General features: G+C 44.4%; 13 protein-coding genes and 24 non-coding genes across 37 annotated transcripts, besides 1 other annotated feature; 9 read left to right on the top strand and 28 right to left on the bottom strand. All coding sequences in view use genetic code 2, as the record gives it.

Moving 5' to 3' along the window:
* Positions 1-948: part of a D loop that runs on past the window's edge.
* On the top strand, positions 949-1,019 carry LRP43_mgt22. Its single transcript has one exon. It is a non-coding gene; the product is annotated as a tRNA-Pro (tRNA).
* LRP43_mgt21 lies at positions 1,019-1,090 on the bottom strand. Its single transcript has one exon. It is a non-coding gene; the product is annotated as a tRNA-Thr (tRNA).
* Positions 1,091-2,233, bottom strand: CYTB (cytochrome b). The gene has a single exon. It carries the CDS (start codon positions 2,231-2,233, stop codon positions 1,091-1,093), a length of 1,143 nt encoding a protein of 380 aa, YP_010229088.1.
* Positions 2,234-2,237: 4 nt separating this feature from the next.
* Positions 2,238-2,306, top strand: LRP43_mgt20. The gene has a single exon. It is a non-coding gene; the product is annotated as a tRNA-Glu (tRNA).
* A 4-nt stretch (positions 2,307-2,310) lies between these two features.
* Positions 2,311-2,832, top strand: ND6 (NADH dehydrogenase subunit 6). The gene has a single exon. The coding sequence runs from the start codon at positions 2,311-2,313 to the stop codon at positions 2,830-2,832; it is 522 nt and encodes a 173-aa protein (YP_010229087.1).
* Positions 2,829-4,667, bottom strand: ND5 (NADH dehydrogenase subunit 5). Its single transcript has one exon. It carries the CDS (start codon positions 4,665-4,667, stop codon positions 2,829-2,831), a length of 1,839 nt encoding a protein of 612 aa, YP_010229086.1.
* LRP43_mgt19 lies at positions 4,668-4,739 on the bottom strand. Its single transcript has one exon. It is a non-coding gene; the product is annotated as a tRNA-Leu (tRNA).
* A 3-nt stretch (positions 4,740-4,742) lies between these two features.
* Positions 4,743-4,810, bottom strand: LRP43_mgt18. Its single transcript has one exon. It is a non-coding gene; the product is annotated as a tRNA-Ser (tRNA).
* LRP43_mgt17 lies at positions 4,811-4,879 on the bottom strand. Its single transcript has one exon. It is a non-coding gene; the product is annotated as a tRNA-His (tRNA).
* On the bottom strand, positions 4,880-6,266 carry ND4 (NADH dehydrogenase subunit 4). The gene has a single exon. A coding segment is annotated over exon 1 (1,387 nt).
* On the bottom strand, positions 6,260-6,556 carry ND4L (NADH dehydrogenase subunit 4L). The gene has a single exon. It carries the CDS (start codon positions 6,554-6,556, stop codon positions 6,260-6,262), a length of 297 nt encoding a protein of 98 aa, YP_010229084.1.
* On the bottom strand, positions 6,557-6,625 carry LRP43_mgt16. Its single transcript has one exon. It is a non-coding gene; the product is annotated as a tRNA-Arg (tRNA).
* ND3 (NADH dehydrogenase subunit 3) lies at positions 6,626-6,974 on the bottom strand. The gene has a single exon. A coding segment is annotated over exon 1 (349 nt).
* Positions 6,975-7,044, bottom strand: LRP43_mgt15. The gene has a single exon. It is a non-coding gene; the product is annotated as a tRNA-Gly (tRNA).
* Positions 7,045-7,829, bottom strand: COIII (cytochrome c oxidase subunit III). Its single transcript has one exon. A coding segment is annotated over exon 1 (785 nt).
* ATP6 (ATP synthase F0 subunit 6) lies at positions 7,829-8,512 on the bottom strand. Its single transcript has one exon. The coding sequence runs from the start codon at positions 8,510-8,512 to the stop codon at positions 7,829-7,831; it is 684 nt and encodes a 227-aa protein (YP_010229081.1).
* On the bottom strand, positions 8,503-8,670 carry ATP8 (ATP synthase F0 subunit 8). Its single transcript has one exon. It carries the CDS (start codon positions 8,668-8,670, stop codon positions 8,503-8,505), a length of 168 nt encoding a protein of 55 aa, YP_010229080.1.
* A 2-nt stretch (positions 8,671-8,672) lies between these two features.
* LRP43_mgt14 lies at positions 8,673-8,747 on the bottom strand. Its single transcript has one exon. It is a non-coding gene; the product is annotated as a tRNA-Lys (tRNA).
* COII (cytochrome c oxidase subunit II) lies at positions 8,748-9,438 on the bottom strand. The gene has a single exon. A coding segment is annotated over exon 1 (691 nt).
* A 6-nt stretch (positions 9,439-9,444) lies between these two features.
* LRP43_mgt13 lies at positions 9,445-9,516 on the bottom strand. Its single transcript has one exon. It is a non-coding gene; the product is annotated as a tRNA-Asp (tRNA).
* Positions 9,517-9,519: 3 nt separating this feature from the next.
* Positions 9,520-9,590, top strand: LRP43_mgt12. The gene has a single exon. It is a non-coding gene; the product is annotated as a tRNA-Ser (tRNA).
* On the bottom strand, positions 9,582-11,144 carry COI (cytochrome c oxidase subunit I). Its single transcript has one exon. It carries the CDS (start codon positions 11,142-11,144, stop codon positions 9,582-9,584), a length of 1,563 nt encoding a protein of 520 aa, YP_010229078.1.
* A 1-nt stretch (position 11,145) lies between these two features.
* LRP43_mgt11 lies at positions 11,146-11,215 on the top strand. The gene has a single exon. It is a non-coding gene; the product is annotated as a tRNA-Tyr (tRNA).
* Positions 11,216-11,282, top strand: LRP43_mgt10. The gene has a single exon. It is a non-coding gene; the product is annotated as a tRNA-Cys (tRNA).
* Positions 11,283-11,318: 36 nt separating this feature from the next.
* On the top strand, positions 11,319-11,391 carry LRP43_mgt09. The gene has a single exon. It is a non-coding gene; the product is annotated as a tRNA-Asn (tRNA).
* A 3-nt stretch (positions 11,392-11,394) lies between these two features.
* Positions 11,395-11,463, top strand: LRP43_mgt08. The gene has a single exon. It is a non-coding gene; the product is annotated as a tRNA-Ala (tRNA).
* Positions 11,464-11,535, bottom strand: LRP43_mgt07. The gene has a single exon. It is a non-coding gene; the product is annotated as a tRNA-Trp (tRNA).
* ND2 (NADH dehydrogenase subunit 2) lies at positions 11,536-12,580 on the bottom strand. The gene has a single exon. A coding segment is annotated over exon 1 (1,045 nt).
* A 1-nt stretch (position 12,581) lies between these two features.
* LRP43_mgt06 lies at positions 12,582-12,650 on the bottom strand. Its single transcript has one exon. It is a non-coding gene; the product is annotated as a tRNA-Met (tRNA).
* Positions 12,650-12,721, top strand: LRP43_mgt05. The gene has a single exon. It is a non-coding gene; the product is annotated as a tRNA-Gln (tRNA).
* An 8-nt stretch (positions 12,722-12,729) lies between these two features.
* LRP43_mgt04 lies at positions 12,730-12,799 on the bottom strand. Its single transcript has one exon. It is a non-coding gene; the product is annotated as a tRNA-Ile (tRNA).
* Positions 12,800-12,803: 4 nt separating this feature from the next.
* On the bottom strand, positions 12,804-13,778 carry ND1 (NADH dehydrogenase subunit 1). Its single transcript has one exon. It carries the CDS (start codon positions 13,776-13,778, stop codon positions 12,804-12,806), a length of 975 nt encoding a protein of 324 aa, YP_010229076.1.
* A 70-nt stretch (positions 13,779-13,848) lies between these two features.
* On the bottom strand, positions 13,849-13,922 carry LRP43_mgt03. Its single transcript has one exon. It is a non-coding gene; the product is annotated as a tRNA-Leu (tRNA).
* On the bottom strand, positions 13,923-15,631 carry LRP43_mgr01. Its single transcript has one exon. It is a non-coding gene; the product is annotated as a 16S ribosomal RNA (ribosomal RNA).
* On the bottom strand, positions 15,632-15,703 carry LRP43_mgt02. Its single transcript has one exon. It is a non-coding gene; the product is annotated as a tRNA-Val (tRNA).
* Positions 15,704-16,656, bottom strand: LRP43_mgr02. The gene has a single exon. It is a non-coding gene; the product is annotated as a 12S ribosomal RNA (ribosomal RNA).
* On the bottom strand, positions 16,657-16,724 carry LRP43_mgt01. Its single transcript has one exon. It is a non-coding gene; the product is annotated as a tRNA-Phe (tRNA).

Here is a 16,724-nt window from a genome sequence, read left to right as displayed (position 1 = left end):
CAATAAGAGAGTAGGGGTGAAAGATAATTATCAGTCATAATCCTGAGGGTTACTTAAGATTAAATTATGTTAGTAAACCTCTCGTGTGATGAGTTAAGTAATGTATTACTGTAAATAATGGTGGCAAATTTATTGTCTGGGGGGCGCACGTACTTAAAAATCTTGTTTGGGGGGGCAAGTATTATTAAGTATGTGGGGGGGGGTTGGGGGGGGGTTACCTTTAAAAACTTGTGTATAATTTAAACAAAGACCGGGGGAATAAAGGAGTATTATGTCTTACGATCATTCACTTTTTTTGGACATTTATCGATCCATGGGGTTTAATATTTCTTGTTCTACCTTCAGCGGGTGCATTAGTTAGGAACGTAAGTAAGATAAAGTGACCCTAAAAAAAAAGAACCACATGTGGATCTTATAATGCTCGGCATGGGGAGTTATCTCGCCATATGTGGGTTAACATAGCTTCAAGGAATGCTCTTTGATATAATTCCAATGCCTGTTTGTAATTGTGGGTTCTTGACTGGTAGAACCAGATGCAATTCATTAAATATTTGAAACCCCCACATTGATTTGTCTTAGATTATAATGGATTTTTAACACTTGAAATACAAGGTGAGTGATCATGAAAAATGGATACTGTTGTTTGTACATGTTATGTTGAGGTAGTAAGTTTAATGTGTTTCTAGCTGTTAAGTTAAACTGTTGGTTTACATAATATGTCAAAACTTAGGTTTACAGTTGAAATTACATGTACATTGTATATAAGAGTATTAGTTATGTCATTATTTAAGATTATATTACTATTTTAATAATATGTCATTATATCTTTACATATTATGCTTTCTTGAATGTAATACAGTTAAATTAATGGGGATAATACATATTATGTATGATAGCATTACATTATTATGTTAATATAATATTATGGTATATTCTATATTAGTATATCAAAGTGTAGTTTATTGTTAGAATACTAGCTTTGGGAGTTAGCGGAAAGGGTTAAAATCCCTTCTCTTTGAGCAGTAGAGGGGAATCTAACCCCTGACATCCGGTTTACAAGACCGGCGCTCTGAAACTGAGCTACTAATGCTTAGGCCCATGAAAGGGTTTTGTTTTCTAGCCATCCTGTTAATGGGATAATAAGCAGGAAAAGGGCGAAGTAGAGCAGGGAGGCGATTTGGCCAATAATGATAAAGGGGTACTCGACGGGCATGCCTCCAATTCAAGTAAGGATGGCAACGTTAGCGATTAATGTTCAAAATAGGAATTGGGTGAAAGGGCGGAAAACCAGGCTTCGTTGTTTAGAGGTGTGGAGGGCGGGAACGACCATTAGGACTAGGATTGAGGCGAGAAGTGCCAGAACTCCCCCTAGTTTGTTAGGGATTGAACGCAGAATAGCGTATGCGAACAGGAAGTACCATTCTGGCTTGATGTGTGGTGGAGTAACCAAGGGGTTGGCGGGGGTAAAGTTGTCTGGGTCTCCCAGGAGGTTTGGAGAGAATAAGGCTAGGGAGGTTAGGGCGAGAAGGACGATGGCAAAGCCTAAGAGATCTTTGTAGGTGAAGTAGGGGTGGAATGGGATTTTATCTGTGTCTGAGTTGAGGCCAAGAGGGTTATTGGAGCCTGTTTCATGTAGGAAAAGAAGATGCAGTATAACGACGGCTGCAATAATGAAGGGGAGCAAGAAGTGGAAGGTAAAGAAACGGGTGAGGGTGGCATTGTCTACTGAGAATCCCCCTCAAATTCATTGGACTAGCGTGTTGCCAACATAAGGGACCGCGGATAGAAGGTTTGTGATGACGGTAGCCCCTCAAAAGGATATTTGTCCTCAAGGCAGGACGTAGCCTACGAAGGCAGTCATTATGACCAGAAGGAGGAGAATTACACCTGTGTTTCATGTTTCTTTATAGAGGAAAGAACCGTAGTATAGGCCTCGTCCAATATGTAGGTAAAGGCAGATAAAGAAGAAAGATGCTCCGTTAGCGTGAAGATTACGAATTAATCACCCGTAGTTGACGTCTCGGCAAATGTGTGCGACGGATGAAAATGCTGTAGCGATATCAGAGGTGTAGTGTATGGCAAGGAATAGTCCTGTTAGGATTTGGGCGATTAGGCATAGTCCTAATAGGGAGCCAAAGTTTCATCATGCAGAGATATTTACGGGGGTGGGGAGGTCAATGAGGGAGTTGTTTACGATTTTTAGTAGTGGGTGGGTTTTGCGAATGCTAGCCATTAAGGTTCTTGTAGTTGAATAACAACGATGGTCTTTCAAGCCATAGGTTCTGGTTAAATTCCGGGCAAGAATTTAAAATGACTTGAGTTTTTTATTTGTTTTTGGGAGGGGTTGTGCTAGGCGCGATGGCAGTGGCTTCGAATCCTTCACCTCATTATTCTGCTTTTGGAATGGTATTTGTTGCGGGGTGTGGGGGAGTTTTATTGATGTCTCAGGGTATGATTTTTTTAGGGATGCTTCTATTTCTTATTTATTTAGGGGGTATGTTGATTGTGTTCATGTTTGCGAATGCTCTTGCTAGTGAGGCTCATCCCATAGCTTGGGGAAGTCAGGGCGCTGGGTTTTCTGCGGGGGTTTATACATGCATTGTGGCGTTGGCCTATGTTATGTTAGGAGAAGGATGAGGGGGCTTTTTTTGACACTCAGTAGAGGAATTAAATGGGTTTTCTATGTTTCGAGGAGATCTAGGAGGAGTTGCCTTAATGTATTCTATAGGAGGGGGTATGTTGGTTATCAGCGCCTGGGTTTTACTTCTAACCCTATTCGTGGTGTTGGAGCTAACTCGGGGCTTAAGTCGAGGGGCTTTGCGTGCAGTCTAAAGGGACATGACGAGGGCTAGAAGGAGGAAGGTTAATAAGAATAGGGCAAGGTATGTTTTGATTATTCCTTGCTGGATGTTGCTTGTGGTGGTAATTGGGGATGCATTAAGAGTAGCTGTGGCGGCAGGTCCAATTTTTTCTAATCAGTTTTGATCCACTATTTGGGTGGCTACCATTTGGCCAAAGGTTAGGTTTAGTTTGGGCATAAAACGATGGATCACGGGAGGGAAGAAGCCTAATATATTGGAGAAATGGTGGAGGGCTAATTTTGGGGTAGCCTTAAATTGTTTGTTTGTGAGGGAGGCGAGTTCTAGGGCCAGGAGGAGTCCAGCAATTGATACGGCGAGGGCGGCCATTTTTAGTAGAGGCGGTATTGTTATGATAGGTGTCTTCAGGGGGGAAATGTTTGAGGTAATCAGGAGCCCGGCGATAATGCTGCCTCAGGCTAGTCGTTTGAGGGGGTTAATTACTGAAGGGTTGTTTTCGTTGATTGGGGAAAGTGAGTTAAATCGAGGGTGGCCTATTGCTACAAAGAAAATAACACGTAGGCTGTAGATAGCGGTGAAGGAAGTGGCGAGGAGGGTCAGAGTTAGGGCTCAGGCGTTTAGGTAAGATGTATTTAATGATTCAATAATAGCATCTTTAGAGAAAAATCCTGCTAGGAATGGAGTGCCTGTAAGGGCTAGGCTTCCAATTGTAAGGCAGGAGGAAGTAAAAGGGGCGAGGTTGTGAGTTCCTCCTATTTTTCGGATGTCTTGCTCGTCATTTAGGCTGTGAATGATTGAGCCGGAGCAAAGGAAGAGCATGGCTTTGAAAAAGGCGTGGGTGCAGATGTGAAGGAAGGCAAGTTGTGGTTGGTTTAGCCCGATGGTGACTATCATAAGGCCTAGTTGGCTTGAAGTTGAGAAAGCAACAATTTTTTTGATGTCATTTTGGGTCAAGGCGCAGGTGGCTGTGAATAGCGTAGTGAGGGCACCGAGGCAGAGGCAGGTGGTTAGGGCTGTAGGGTTATTTTCTATAAGAGGGCTCATGCGAACAAGAAGGAAAATTCCTGCAACAACTATGGTGCTGGAATGCAGTAGGGCAGAAACCGGTGTAGGGCCTTCCATGGCAGAAGGGAGTCAGGGGTGAAGGCCAAATTGGGCGGATTTGCCAGTGGCGGCTAAGATTAAGCCAAGGAGGGGAAGGGTCAAATCGAGGTCTTTGGAAGATATAAATATTTGTTGGAATTCTCATGAGTTGGTTTTTATTGCCAATCAGGCTATAGCGAGAACGAGGCCTACGTCCCCGATTCGATTATATAACACTGCCTGGAGTGCGGCGGCGTTTGCATCTGTTCGTCCGCTTCATCAGCCGATGAGAAGGAAAGATATAATACCAACACCTTCTCAGCCGATAAAAAGTTGGAACATGTTGTTAGCTGTTACTAGAATAAGTATGGCGATTAGGAAGATGAGGAGATATTTAAAAAATCGGTTTATGTGAGGGTCTGCTGCTATGTATCAGGAGGCGAATTCAAGGATAGATCAAGTCACATATAGGGCAACAGGGGTGAAGATAATTGAGTAGCAGTCGAATTTAAAGCTCACGTTGATGTCAAAGGTGAGAATATTAAGCCAGTTTCAGGTAGTGACGATGGTTTCGGTGCCTTCATTGAGGAATAGGAACAAGGGCAGCAGGCTAGTGAAGAAGGCCAATTTTACTGCGGTTTTAACTTGGGAAAGTGCCCAGTTTTCTTTTGGGGTGTTAATGTTTAGGGTTGTGAGAAGAGGGTATGTCAATAGAGTTAGGATAATAATTAGGGAAGAAGATAGAAAGATTGAGGTAGAATTCATAGCTGCTACTTGGATTTGCACCAAGAGTCTCTGGTGCCTAAGGCCAGTGGATGACTATTATCCTTTAGAAGCAATTGAGTGAGCCCTGGATTTCAACCAGGGTGGCGAAAGTTAGCAGTATTCGTTGCTTGCAAGCCTCTCTCGGTGGATAAAGGGAGTTTAACCCTTGTCTTTAGAACCACAACCTAATATTTTCGTTAAACTATATCTACATATTGCCATTCATAGCCCGCCAATTAGGTCTGGCTTAAGGATTAGCAGTAGGAGGGGAACAAGGTGGAGTGCTATTAATAGGTGTTCTCGGGAGTGCGTGGGCTCAAGGGTTGGCAGAAATTTTGGGGGAGTGCCTCATTGTGTAGAAATAAACATGTAGAGCGTGTACCCTGCAGTGATTGTCATGCCGGCTCCCGTAAGGATCAAGGTTCAGTGGGATCAGTTAAATAAAGAGGATATAACCATTAGTTCTGCTATAAAATTAGGGAGAGGAGGGAGGGCCAAGTTAGCAAGGCTTGCAATGAATCATCATAGTGTCATGAGGGGAAGGATTATTTGTAACCCTCGTACTAATATTATGGTACGGCTGTGGACTCGCTCATAAACCGTGTTTACCAGGCAGAAGAGTGAAGAGGAAGTAAGACCGTGGGCGATTATTAGAATTAGTGCGCCTGAGAGACCTCAGGCTGTCTGAATGAGGACACCGCCTACTACAAGGCCTATATGACTTACTGAGGAGTAAGCGACAAGGGCTTTTATATCAAGCTGTCGTAAGCAGGTTGACCCTGTTATGATGAGGCCTCATAGGGCTAGGGAGATAAAAGGGTAACTTAGTTCTTTAGGAGCTGGGCCAAGAACGGAAGCCATACGGATTAATCCGTATCCTCCTAGTTTTAGGAGCACGGCGGCAAGAACTATAGAGCCTGCAACGGGGGCTTCAACATGAGCTTTGGGTAATCAGAGGTGTACCCCATATAAAGGTATTTTTACTAGGAATGCTGCTGTGCACCCAATTCATCAGACGTAGTCCGAGAGTGAGGTAAGGTGTACAGGGTTGTGAAATTGCAGGACGAGCAGAGAAAGGGAATTTATATTATTTTGTAAGATAAGAAGGGCAACCAGAAGGGGGAGTGAGCCTGCTAGCGTGTAGAAGAGGAAGTAAATTCCTGCATTAAGCCGCTCTGCTTGGTTTCCTCATCGGGTGATGAGCATTAACGTTGGGACTAAGGTTGCTTCAAATATAATGAAAAATAGTATTAGTTCTGTGGCTCCAAAGGCTAAGATAAGAAAAATTTGCAGGGACGTTAAAAGTGTAATATACATACGTTGGCGATTAATTGGTTCGGGGGCCATGTGGTTTTGGCTGGCGAGAATTATTAGAGGGAGGAGCCAGCAGGTTAAAATTAGGAGGGGGGTGGAGACAAGGTCTGTAGCCAGATAATGGTTGAGTGCCAGTCAGCCGGTTTCTTGTAAGTTTTTTAATCAAGATAGGCTCAGCAGCGCAATTGTTAGGCTGTGAAGCAGTGAGGTTATTCAAAGTCATTTGGCAGGGGTAGTTCAAATTATTGGGATTAACATAATGGTAGGAATAAGGATTTTTAGCATTGTAGTAAGTTAAGGTTTTGAAGTCGGTCGGTTCCATGGGTCCGAGCAGAGGCGACTATAAGGGCGAGTCCTGCGGCTGCTTCGCAGGCTGAGAAGGCTAAAAGGAACATTGGGGCAGCTGTAAAGTTAGTGGAAGTGAGCTGTAGAGTTCATAGGGAGATTGCCAGGAATAAGGCTAATATTATGCATTCTAAGCAGAGGAGGGCGGAAAGAAGGTGGGTTCGGTTGAATGCTAGACCTATCAGACCTAGCATGAAAGCCGAGGAAAAGGTAAAGTGGGGAGGGGCCATGAGGTTATTGTGGACTTTAACCACAAGTTTTTGAGCCGAAATCAAATGTTTTTATTAAACTAATTACCTATTCGGCTCATTCTAGGCCTCCTTGAAGTCATTCATAGATTAAGCCAAGTGTGAGTAAAACTAGTACAGTAAGCGCTCACAGGAAGGTTAATAAGGGGGTTATGAGTTGATTTCCCCATGGAAGCGGAAGGAGAAGTGCAATTTCCAGGTCAAATAAAAGGAAAAGGATAGCGACTAGGAAAAACCGAATGGAAAATGGCAGACGGGCGGTGCCCAACGGGTCAAACCCGCATTCATAGGGGGAGAGTTTTTCATAGTCAGGGGTGATTTGAGGTAGCCAGAAAGAGACTACGATTAGGATGATAGAAAGAATAGAGGTGATAGCGGTGATTGTGATAATTAGATTCATTATCATTCCTTGGATTTTAACCAAGATCAAATGAGTGGAAGTCATTTATACTTATTTGTACTAGAAAGATTATGAGCCTCATCAGTAGATAGAGATGTATAGGAAAAGTCAAACAACGTCTACGAAATGTCAGTATCAGGCAGCTGCTTCAAATCCAAAGTGATGATCAGATGTAAAATGGTATTGAACTTGGCGAAGGAAACAAACAGCGAGGAAGGTTGATCCAATAATTACATGTAGTCCGTGGAAGCCTGTTGCTACGAAGAAAGTAGAGCCGTAGACGCCGTCTGAAATTGTAAAGGGCGCTTCGTAGTATTCTATAGCCTGGAGCAGGGTAAAATAAAGGCCGAGGAGAATTGTTAGGAATAGGGCATGAATTGCCTGTTTTCGTTCTTTTTCTATAATGCTGTGGTGAGCTCATGTGACTGTGACTCCAGATGCGATTAAAACAATTGTATTGAGGAGGGGTACTTCAAATGGATTAAGGACTGTAATACCTGTTGGGGGTCAAGCACCTCCTAATTCAGGGGTTGGGGCAAGGCTTGAGTGATAGAAGGCTCAGAAAAAGCCCAGGAAAAAGAAGACTTCAGAGGCGATGAAAAGTATTATACCATATCGAAGACCTTTTTGGACTGGAGGGGTGTGATGTCCTTGGAATGTGCCTTCTCGAACGATATCTCGTCATCATTGAATTATTGTAAGGATAAGAAGAACTAGGCCAAGTGCTATTAGTGTGGTAATATTAAAGTGAAACCAAACTGCGAGGCCGGAGGTTATTAACAAAGCAGCGATTGCGCCCGTTAGAGGTCAGGGGCTGGGGTCAACTATGTGGTATGCATGTGCTTGATGGGCCATTAGACGTTTTCTTGTAGGTATAGGCTTAGGAGGAGTACAAATACGTATGCTTGAATTATAGCAACTGCTACTTCTAAAAGAGTAAGTAGGAAGAGCAGGGTAACTGTGAAGATTGCCACTGTTGGTATTATGGGAAGGAGTACAAATGTAGCGGTGGAGATAAGCTGAATAAGCAAATGTCCGGCTGTGAGGTTAGCTGTCAGTCGTACACCTAATGCTAATGGTCGAATAAATAGGCTGATTGTTTCGATGATAATTAGGACGGGGATTAGAGGAGCGGGAGTCCCTTCTGGTAGAAGATGGCCTAGGGCTACGGTTGGTTGATTTCGCAGACCAATTAGGACTGTGGCCAGTCATAGGGGAACGGCAAAGCCTATGTTGAGAGAAAGCTGTGTTGTGGGTGTAAAGGTGTATGGGAGGAGCCCTAGTATATTTATGGCAATAAGAAAGAGCATTAGAGAAGCGAAAAGGAGCGCTCATTTGTGCCCTCCTGTATTTAAAGGTAGAAGAAGTTGTTGCGTAAAGCGGGTAACAAATCAGTTTTGAAGTGTAAGGAGCCGGTTGTTAAGTCACCGAGAAGAAGGCGTTGGGAATAGCAGTCATGGGAGGAAAATTGCTAGCGCTACGAGCGGAATACCTAAATAGGTGGGGCTTATAAATTGGTCGAAAAGATTTAATGCCATGGTCAGGTTCAGGAGGTAGTTGGACGTTCTTGTGCGTGTTGATGAGTAATTGTATTGAGAGAGGTGTGTCGTAATAATTTTGCGGGGATAATTGTTAAGAAGGCAGATCATGAGAGGGCTAAGATGAGAAATCATGGGGAGGGGTCAAGTTGAGGCATAGTCACTAAGGGTGGTTGGAAGTCACCAGTCTTTAGCTTAAAAGGCTAACGCTACGGTCCTGTTTAGCTTCTTAGTGAAGTTTCTTCAAGCACTAGGGAAAGTCAGTTTTCAAAGTGTTTCAGGGGCACAGCTTCGATTACAATGGGTATAAAGCTATGATTAGCCCCACAAATTTCTGAGCATTGCCCGTAGAATACTCCAGGCGAGGTTGTAATAAAGGTTGTTTGATTTAGGCGGCCTGGAATTGCATCTATTTTAACACCCAGGGTTGGAACCGCTCATGAGTGAAGTACGTCCTCAGCGGAGATTAAAATTCGAATGGGAGATTCAACTGGGACGACTATTCGGTGGTCTGCCTCTAGGAGTCGGAATTGTCCGGGGGACAGGTCTTGTGTTGGGATTATATATGAGTCAAATTCAAGGTTTTCGTAGTCAGTATACTCATAGCTTCAGTATCACTGGTGGCCTACAGCTTTAATTGTTAAGTGGGGGTCGTTGATTTCATCTATAAGGTAAAGGATACGAAGGGATGGAAGGGCAATTAGAATTAGGATGAAAGCTGGAAGAATGGTTCAGATTATTTCAATTTCTTGTGAGTCCGTGATGTGTTTATTAGTGAGTTTAACTGCGACTATAGCTGTAATAATGTATAAAACAAAAGTACTAATAAGAAACACAATTATAAGGGCGTGGTCATGGAAGTGCAGAAGTTCTTCTATAAGAGGGGAATGTGCATCTTGAAATCCTAGTTGTGAGGGATGTGCCATAGGGTTAGAGATACGCAGGGCAGTAGCCTACAACTCTGCATCGACAAAGCAGTATAATACATATTTTACTAGTATCTCATTAAGAAAGTGGCAGAGCGGTTATGCGATTGGCTTGAAACCAACTAATAGGGGTTCGACTCCCTTCTTTCTCGATTAGAGTAGGATTGAATTTGAACGAAGGCAGGTTCTTCAAATGTGTGATAAGGGGGAGGGCAACCATGCAGTCATTCAATATTGGTTGAGGTTATTTCTACTGAGAGTACTTCACGTTTAGCGGCGAAGGCTTCTCAAATAATAAACAAGAATAGGATTACGGCTACTAGGGAAATAAGGGAGCCGATAGAAGATACAGTGTTTCATAGTACATAGGCGTCAGGATAGTCGGAGTATCGACGAGGCATACCGGCTAATCCTAGGAAATGTTGGGGGAAGAAGGTCAGGTTTACTCCAGCAAACATAATGCCAAAGTGAATTTTTGTTCAAGTTTCGTGGAGGGTATAACCTGATAATAATGGGAATCAGTGTACGAAGGCAGCAACGATCGCGAATACTGCCCCTATGGATAGGACGTAATGGAAGTGAGCAACAACATAGTATGTGTCGTGAAGGACAATGTCAAGAGATGAGTTGGCTAGAACGATGCCCGTTAGTCCCCCTACAGTGAAGAGGAAAATGAATCCAAGCGCTCATAAGAGAGGGGTTTCTCATTTAATTGTGCCTCCGTAGAGAGTAGCGAGTCAGCTAAATACTTTGACACCAGTAGGGATTGCAATAATTATTGTGGCAGATGTAAAATATGCTCGTGTATCAACGTCTATACCTACTGTAAACATATGATGGGCCCACACAATAAAGCCGAGAAGGCCAATTGCCATCATGGCCCAAACCATTCCTATATAGCCAAAGGGTTCTTTTTTACCTGAATAATAGGCAACAATATGGGAGATTATTCCAAACCCAGGGAGGATGAGAATGTAAACTTCTGGATGGCCAAAGAATCAGAATAGATGTTGGTAAAGAATTGGGTCTCCTCCTCCTGCAGGATCAAAGAAAGAGGTGTTCAGGTTTCGATCTGTAAGAAGTATTGTGATGCCAGCAGCAAGAACAGGTAGAGAGAGGAGTAGTAAGACAGCAGTAATTAGGACTGCTCAGACGAATAGAGGAGTTTGATATTGGGAAGCAGCAGGGGATTTTATATTAATAATAGTGGTGATGAAGTTAATAGCCCCAAGGATTGAAGAAACCCCTGCCAAGTGAAGTGAGAAGATGGTTAGGTCTACGGAGGCTCCCGCATGTGCTAGATTACCAGCGAGAGGGGGGTAGACTGTTCATCCTGTTCCAGCCCCGGCTTCTACGCCAGAGGAAGCTAGAAGGAGAAGGAAAGAAGGGGGAAGGAGTCAGAAGCTTATGTTATTTATCCGGGGGAATGCTATATCCGGTGCCCCGATCATTAGGGGAACCAGTCAATTTCCAAACCCTCCAATTATTACTGGCATAACTATAAAGAAAATTATTACGAAGGCATGTGCCGTTACGATCACATTATAGATCTGGTCGTCTCCAAGGAGAGCCCCTGGTTGGCTTAGTTCAGCACGGATAAGGAGGCTTAAGGCTGTCCCAACTATCCCTGCTCAGGCACCGAATACTAGATAAAGGGTGCCAATGTCTTTATGATTGGTCGAAAAGAATCAGCGTGCAATTGCCACAGGTAAGATGGCTGAGTTTTAAGCGGTGGATTGTAGCCCCATAGACAGAAGTTCGAATCTTCTTCTTACCAAGCCCCGGGGTGTGTTACATATTAGATTGCAAATCTAAAGAAGCAGGAGAATTACCTGCCGGGGCTTTCCCCGCCCATTTGTCCTGTTTTGGGCGGGGAAAGTTAGACGGATGCTCGCTGGTTTGGGCGCTTAGCTGTTAACTAAGAGTTTGTAGGATCGAGGCCTGCCTGTCTAGAAGAAGCCTTTAGCTTAATTAAAGTGTCTGTTTTGCATGCAGAAGATGTGAGTTAGTATCTTGCAGGGCTTACAAAGACTGGAAGATTTTTACTTCCACTTAGGGCTTTGAAGGCCCTTGGTCTGGTAGTTAACCTAAGTCCTTAGAAAATAAATAGGGCGGCCATGGCGGGGGTGAGAGGAAGTAGGGTGACTGCTGTTATTGTGAGGATGGCAAGGGGAAGAGTTGGCCGCGGGGAGGACAGTCGCCAGGGGGCAACACCTGTTAAGTTATTAGGAGATAGGGTGAGAGTTATGGCATATGAGAGGCGGAGGTAGAAGTACAAGCTTAATAGAGCGGAGAGCGCGGCAATGGTTGCGGTGGGGGCGAGGTCTTGTTTGGTTAGTTCTTGAAGGATTAGTCATTTTGGCATAAAGCCGGTGAGGGGAGGGAGGCCTCCTAGGGAGAGCAAGGTAAGGGGGATTAGGGATGTTAAGATAGGGGCTTTTGTTCAGGAGATGGCAAGGGAAGTGATGTTGGTTGCTTTAACTAGGATAAATGTAAGGAATACAGAAGATGTTATAATAAGGTAGACGACTAGAGTTAGGAAAGTAAGGGAAGGTGAGAATTGGAGAATTAAAATTATTCAGCCAAGGTGTGCAATTGAAGAGTAGGCTAAAATCTTTCGTAGTTGGGTTTGGTTTAGGCCTCCTCAGCCTCCCACGAGGGTTGAGATTAATCCCAGTATAACTAGGATTGGGGAGTTGGATGGAGTTAATTGAAGGAGGAGAGCGAACGGGGCTAGTTTTTGTCAGGTAGAGAGGATTAGGCCTGTGGTCAGGTCTAATCCTTGGAGCACGTCGGGGAGTCATGCGTGAAGTGGTGCAAGGCCAATTTTTAGGGCGAGGGCGGTAATAATTAGGGTAATAGTTAAAGGGTGGGAGGCGTATTGAATATTTCATTGCCCTGTAAGTCAGGCGTTAGTAGTTGCTGCAAATAGCAAGGTAGCAGCTGCTGTTGCTTGAACGAGGAAATATTTGATGGTGGCTTCAACCGCTCGGGGGTGGTGGTGTTGTGCTATTAGAGGGAGAATTGCGAGGGTATTAATTTCAAGTCCTATTCAAGCAAGGAGTCAGTGGGAGCTGGCAAACGTAATTGTGGTTCCTAGGCCAAGTCCAAACAAAAGGGTGGCTAAGATGTAAGGGTTCATTTAATAAAGGAAGGATTTTAACCAACATTTTTGGGGTATGGGCCCAAGAGCTTGTTTAGCTGACTTTACTAGGAAGTGGTGTATTAGGTAGCACTAAGAGTTTTGATCTCTTCGGTTAGGGTTCGAGTCCCCACTTTCTAAGAATACTGAGGAGCTGGAGGGAGTTTAACCCACATGATTCACTTTATCGAAGTGGCCCTTTATTTCAGGCACAGGTCCAAGGTTATAGTTGTGGAGGGAGCCCTGCGAAAGCAATGGGAAGGGCAAGATGTCAAATAATCAGAGCTAGTGTGAGGGGGAGGTAGTTTTTTCAGGTGAGGTGCATGAGCTGATCATATCGGAATCGAGGGTAGGAGGCTCGGAGTCATAGGAACACAACTGAAAGGAGGGCTGCTTTAGTTATTAAGTTTATTGAGGTAATTTCTGGAAGGGCTGGGATGTGGCAGGCACCTAAGAATAAAATGGTGGAGAGAGTGTTTATAAGGAGAATATTGGAGTATTCTGCTAGGAAGAATAGAGCAAATGGGCCTCCTGCGTATTCGACATTGAAGCCAGAAACTAGTTCTGACTCCCCCTCAGTTAAGTCAAAGGGAGCACGGTTGGTTTCTGCTAGAGTGGAGACGTATCATATTGCGGCCAGAGGTCATAAGGGAAGGATGAGTCACACAGCTTCTTGTGTGGTGTTAAAGGTTTGAAGGGCAAAGCCCCCTGTAAAAATAATGGCAACTAAAAGAATTAAGCCGAGGCTAACTTCATAGGAAATAGTCTGGGCTACGGCACGTAGGGCGCCTATTAGGGCATATTTGGAGTTGGAGGCTCAGCCTGATCCTAGAATAGAGTAGGCTGCGAGGCTAGATAAAGTGAGGACGAATAGAATTCCTAGGTTTAAATCAACTACCGGGTAGGGTAGGGGTATGGGCGCTCACATTATTAGGGCAAGTGTGAGAGCCAGCATTGGTGTAAAAAGGAAAAGGATAGGGGAAGAAGTAGACGGGCGGACCGGTTCTTTGATGAAGAGTTTAAGTCCGTCAGCAATGGGCTGGAGAAGGCCGTAAGGACCAACGATATTTGGCCCTTTTCGTAGCTGTATATAGCCTAGAACTTTTCGTTCAAGCAGAGTAAGGAATGCGACGGCCAGAAGGACAGGGACGATATATGCGAGGGGGTTAATAAGATGTGTGATGAGGGTTGAAAGCATGGTCGAGGAAAGGGTGTGAGCCTTTAATACAGAGCTTGGGGCTAGCCTCTCGACAAAGGTTTGGGTAAGTAGTTTAGGAGAGGACTTGAACCTCTGTGGAAAGGGCTTAGGCCTTTTGCAATAGCCGAACTCTGCCACCTCAACATGCCATTATTTCGGGCAATGGTAAGTATGTCATCTTATCTAATTTAGTTGGTTTCATTAGGTGTAGACAAGGCGTGCCTTGAGCATGGGCCTTATTTTTTCGGTCCTTTCGTACTAGAAAAAATCATAACATAGATAGAAACTGACCTGGATTACTCCGGTCTGAACTCAGATCACGTAGGACTTTAATCGTTGAACAAACGAACCCTTAATAGCGGCTGCACCATTAGGATGTCCTGATCCAACATCGAGGTCGTAAACCCCCTTGTCGATATGGGCTCTAGAAGGGGATTGCGCTGTTATCCCTAGGGTAACTGGGTCCGTTGATCGGCATTGCCGGATCTTTGTAGGTCAGAAATTCTGTTTCTTAGAGTGGAAACTCTTAGCTGTGAGGAGAGGGAAAAGTGGGGTGTCCTCAATCCATGCGGGGGTTTTGTTTTTCCTCGCGGTCGCCCCAACCAAAGATACTGGGACAGGGTTCGTTAGGTTTAGTTCTTTATCAGGAGGTGTTTAACATGATCTGTCCTTGCATCTAAAGCTCCATAGGGTCTTCTCGTCTTATGGGTTCATCCCCGCTTCTGCACGGGGAGATCAATTTCATTGACTTGAGAGAGGAGACAGTTGAGCCCTCGTTTTGCCATTCATACAGGTCTCTATTTAAAAGACAAGTGATTGCGCTACCTTCGTACGGTCAGGATACCGCAGCCGTTAAACATATAGTCACAGGGCAGGCAGGACTTCTTATACATAGTTTGCAAGAAGCGATGTTTTTGGTAAACAGGCGGGGCCAATAGCGTTTGCCGAGTTCCTTCTCTTTCTTTTAGTCTTTCCATGTAAGCACACCAGTGTGGGGTTAACGGTTGTGTGTTGAATAGTTTTCTAGTTGTTGTGTTTGCTATTCAGTGCCCTCTTTGTTTGGGACCGTTAGGGTTCGGCGGGTTGTCCGTTCCGATATGCAGTTGTGCATGGAGAAAAGCGTGGGCCTTTCTTATTACTCATTCTAGCATTATCGCTCCCATGATTACATGGGAAGGCCTAATAGTGCTTAGGGGGTTGAGATAGGTTATCAGAATAGGTAGGGGCGGGGTGTGTTTGAGCTTTAACGCTTTCTGTAGGGATGGCTGCTTTTAGGCCCACCTAGGCACGAGCTTTATTTTCTATTATGATCTTTACCCTCCTAGTGAAGTTGTATCTTGTATCAAAGGGGCTGTTCCCCTTTTGATTAACTCTTCCGGTTTCTATTGTATCGTTAGGATATAGTATAAACTGTTTGTGAAGAAAGAAGCCGGAAGGCTGAACTTCTATCCATTTCTTAGGCAACCAGCTATTACTAGGTTCGATAGGTTTGTCACCGCTACTTGAAGCTCCTCCCACTCTTTTGCCACAGAGACGGGTTCGCCCTATTGAATAGGCTGTCTTGAAGTAGCTCACCTAGTTTCGGGGTATCAAACTAAAGCGCTCTTTGCTTGAGTATTACTGGCTAGACCATGATGCAAAAGGTACAAGAATTAATCTCTGCTGCTGTAGGCTTATGTTATTTATTTCATTTCTTTTTCAGCGTTCCCTTGCGGTACTTTTTCTGTTGCTCCTAATGTCCTTTTCTATCGCCTATACTTAGGTGGAAAAATGGTTTGTTTTTATTAGGGTGGTGTATTTGGGGGTATTAATAAGGGTTGTTGTATTTAGTGGGGTGGGCTAGCTGTCGGGCGTCAGGGCTATCCGATTTGCACGGATGCTTTCTCAGTGTAAGGGAGATGCTTTTCTGTCTCAGCTAAGTCCTGATTGTTCCAAGTACACCTTCCGGTACACTTACCATGTTACGACTTGTCTCCCCTTTGCAGTTGAAAGGTTTTAGTTAGTTAAAATTTTAGCTCGGGGAGAGTGACGGGCGGTATGTACGCGCTTTAGGGCCAGTTTCAGCAGGACTCTCTATTTTCTGCTTACTATTAGATCCACCTTCAGATGCAATTTTCAATGCTATCTTCCGTGTGTCCTGAGTTAGGAAATGTAGCCCATTTCTTCCCCCTCCGTACGCTACACCTCGACCTGACGTTTTGGGCAGTGCCGGTTGAGCTTACTGTGGTGTCCTTAAGGAGTAAGCTTGCGACGGTGGTATATAGGCTGGAAGGAACAAGGAGGGGTGAGGTTTAACGGGGATTATCGGTTCTAGAACAGGCTCCTCTAAGTGGATATAAAGCACCGCCAAGTCCTTTGGGTTTTAAGCTAACGCTCGTAGTCCCCAGGCGGACAGCGAGTGTAGTGATGCTGTCGATGTTTAGGGCTAGGCATAGTGGGGTATCTAATCCCAGTTTGTTTCCTAGCTTTCGTGGGTTCAGATGTAATAAAGCCACTTTCGTAGTTGGTCTTCTTTCCTTCGATGTGCGTATGACAGCTTTGAAGGTATTCGGCTTTAGTAAAAGTTTATTTTCTTAACCACGCTTTACGCCGATGTGCTAACAATTTGGGCCTCTCGTATAACCGCGGTAGCTGGCACGAGTTTTACCGGCCCTCTTAACTCTAACTAAGTCGAGCTTTCACTCATAGCTTAAGGTCTATCACTGCTGAAAACCCTTGAGGGTGTGGCTAAACAAGGTGTTGTGGGCTAACGTATGTTGTGCCTGATACCGGCTCCTAGCCCCCGGAACGGGAAGGCTAGGGCATCCTCACAGGAGTGCGGAGACTTGCATGTGTAAGTTGAGTTAAAACTGTTAGTAAAGTCAGGACCAAACTTTTGTGCTTACGGAGCTTTTTAGGGCTCATCTTAACATCTTCAGTGTTATGCTTTATTTAAGCTACGCTAGC

The sequence above is a fragment of the mitochondrial genome of Scatophagus argus (assembly GCF_020382885.2).
Source record: "Scatophagus argus isolate fScaArg1 mitochondrion, complete genome".
Lineage (NCBI taxonomy): Eukaryota > Metazoa > Chordata > Actinopteri > Scatophagidae > Scatophagus > Scatophagus argus.
Note: the sequence above shows the minus strand (reverse complement) of the source record. Positions and strands in the feature narration are given on the sequence as shown.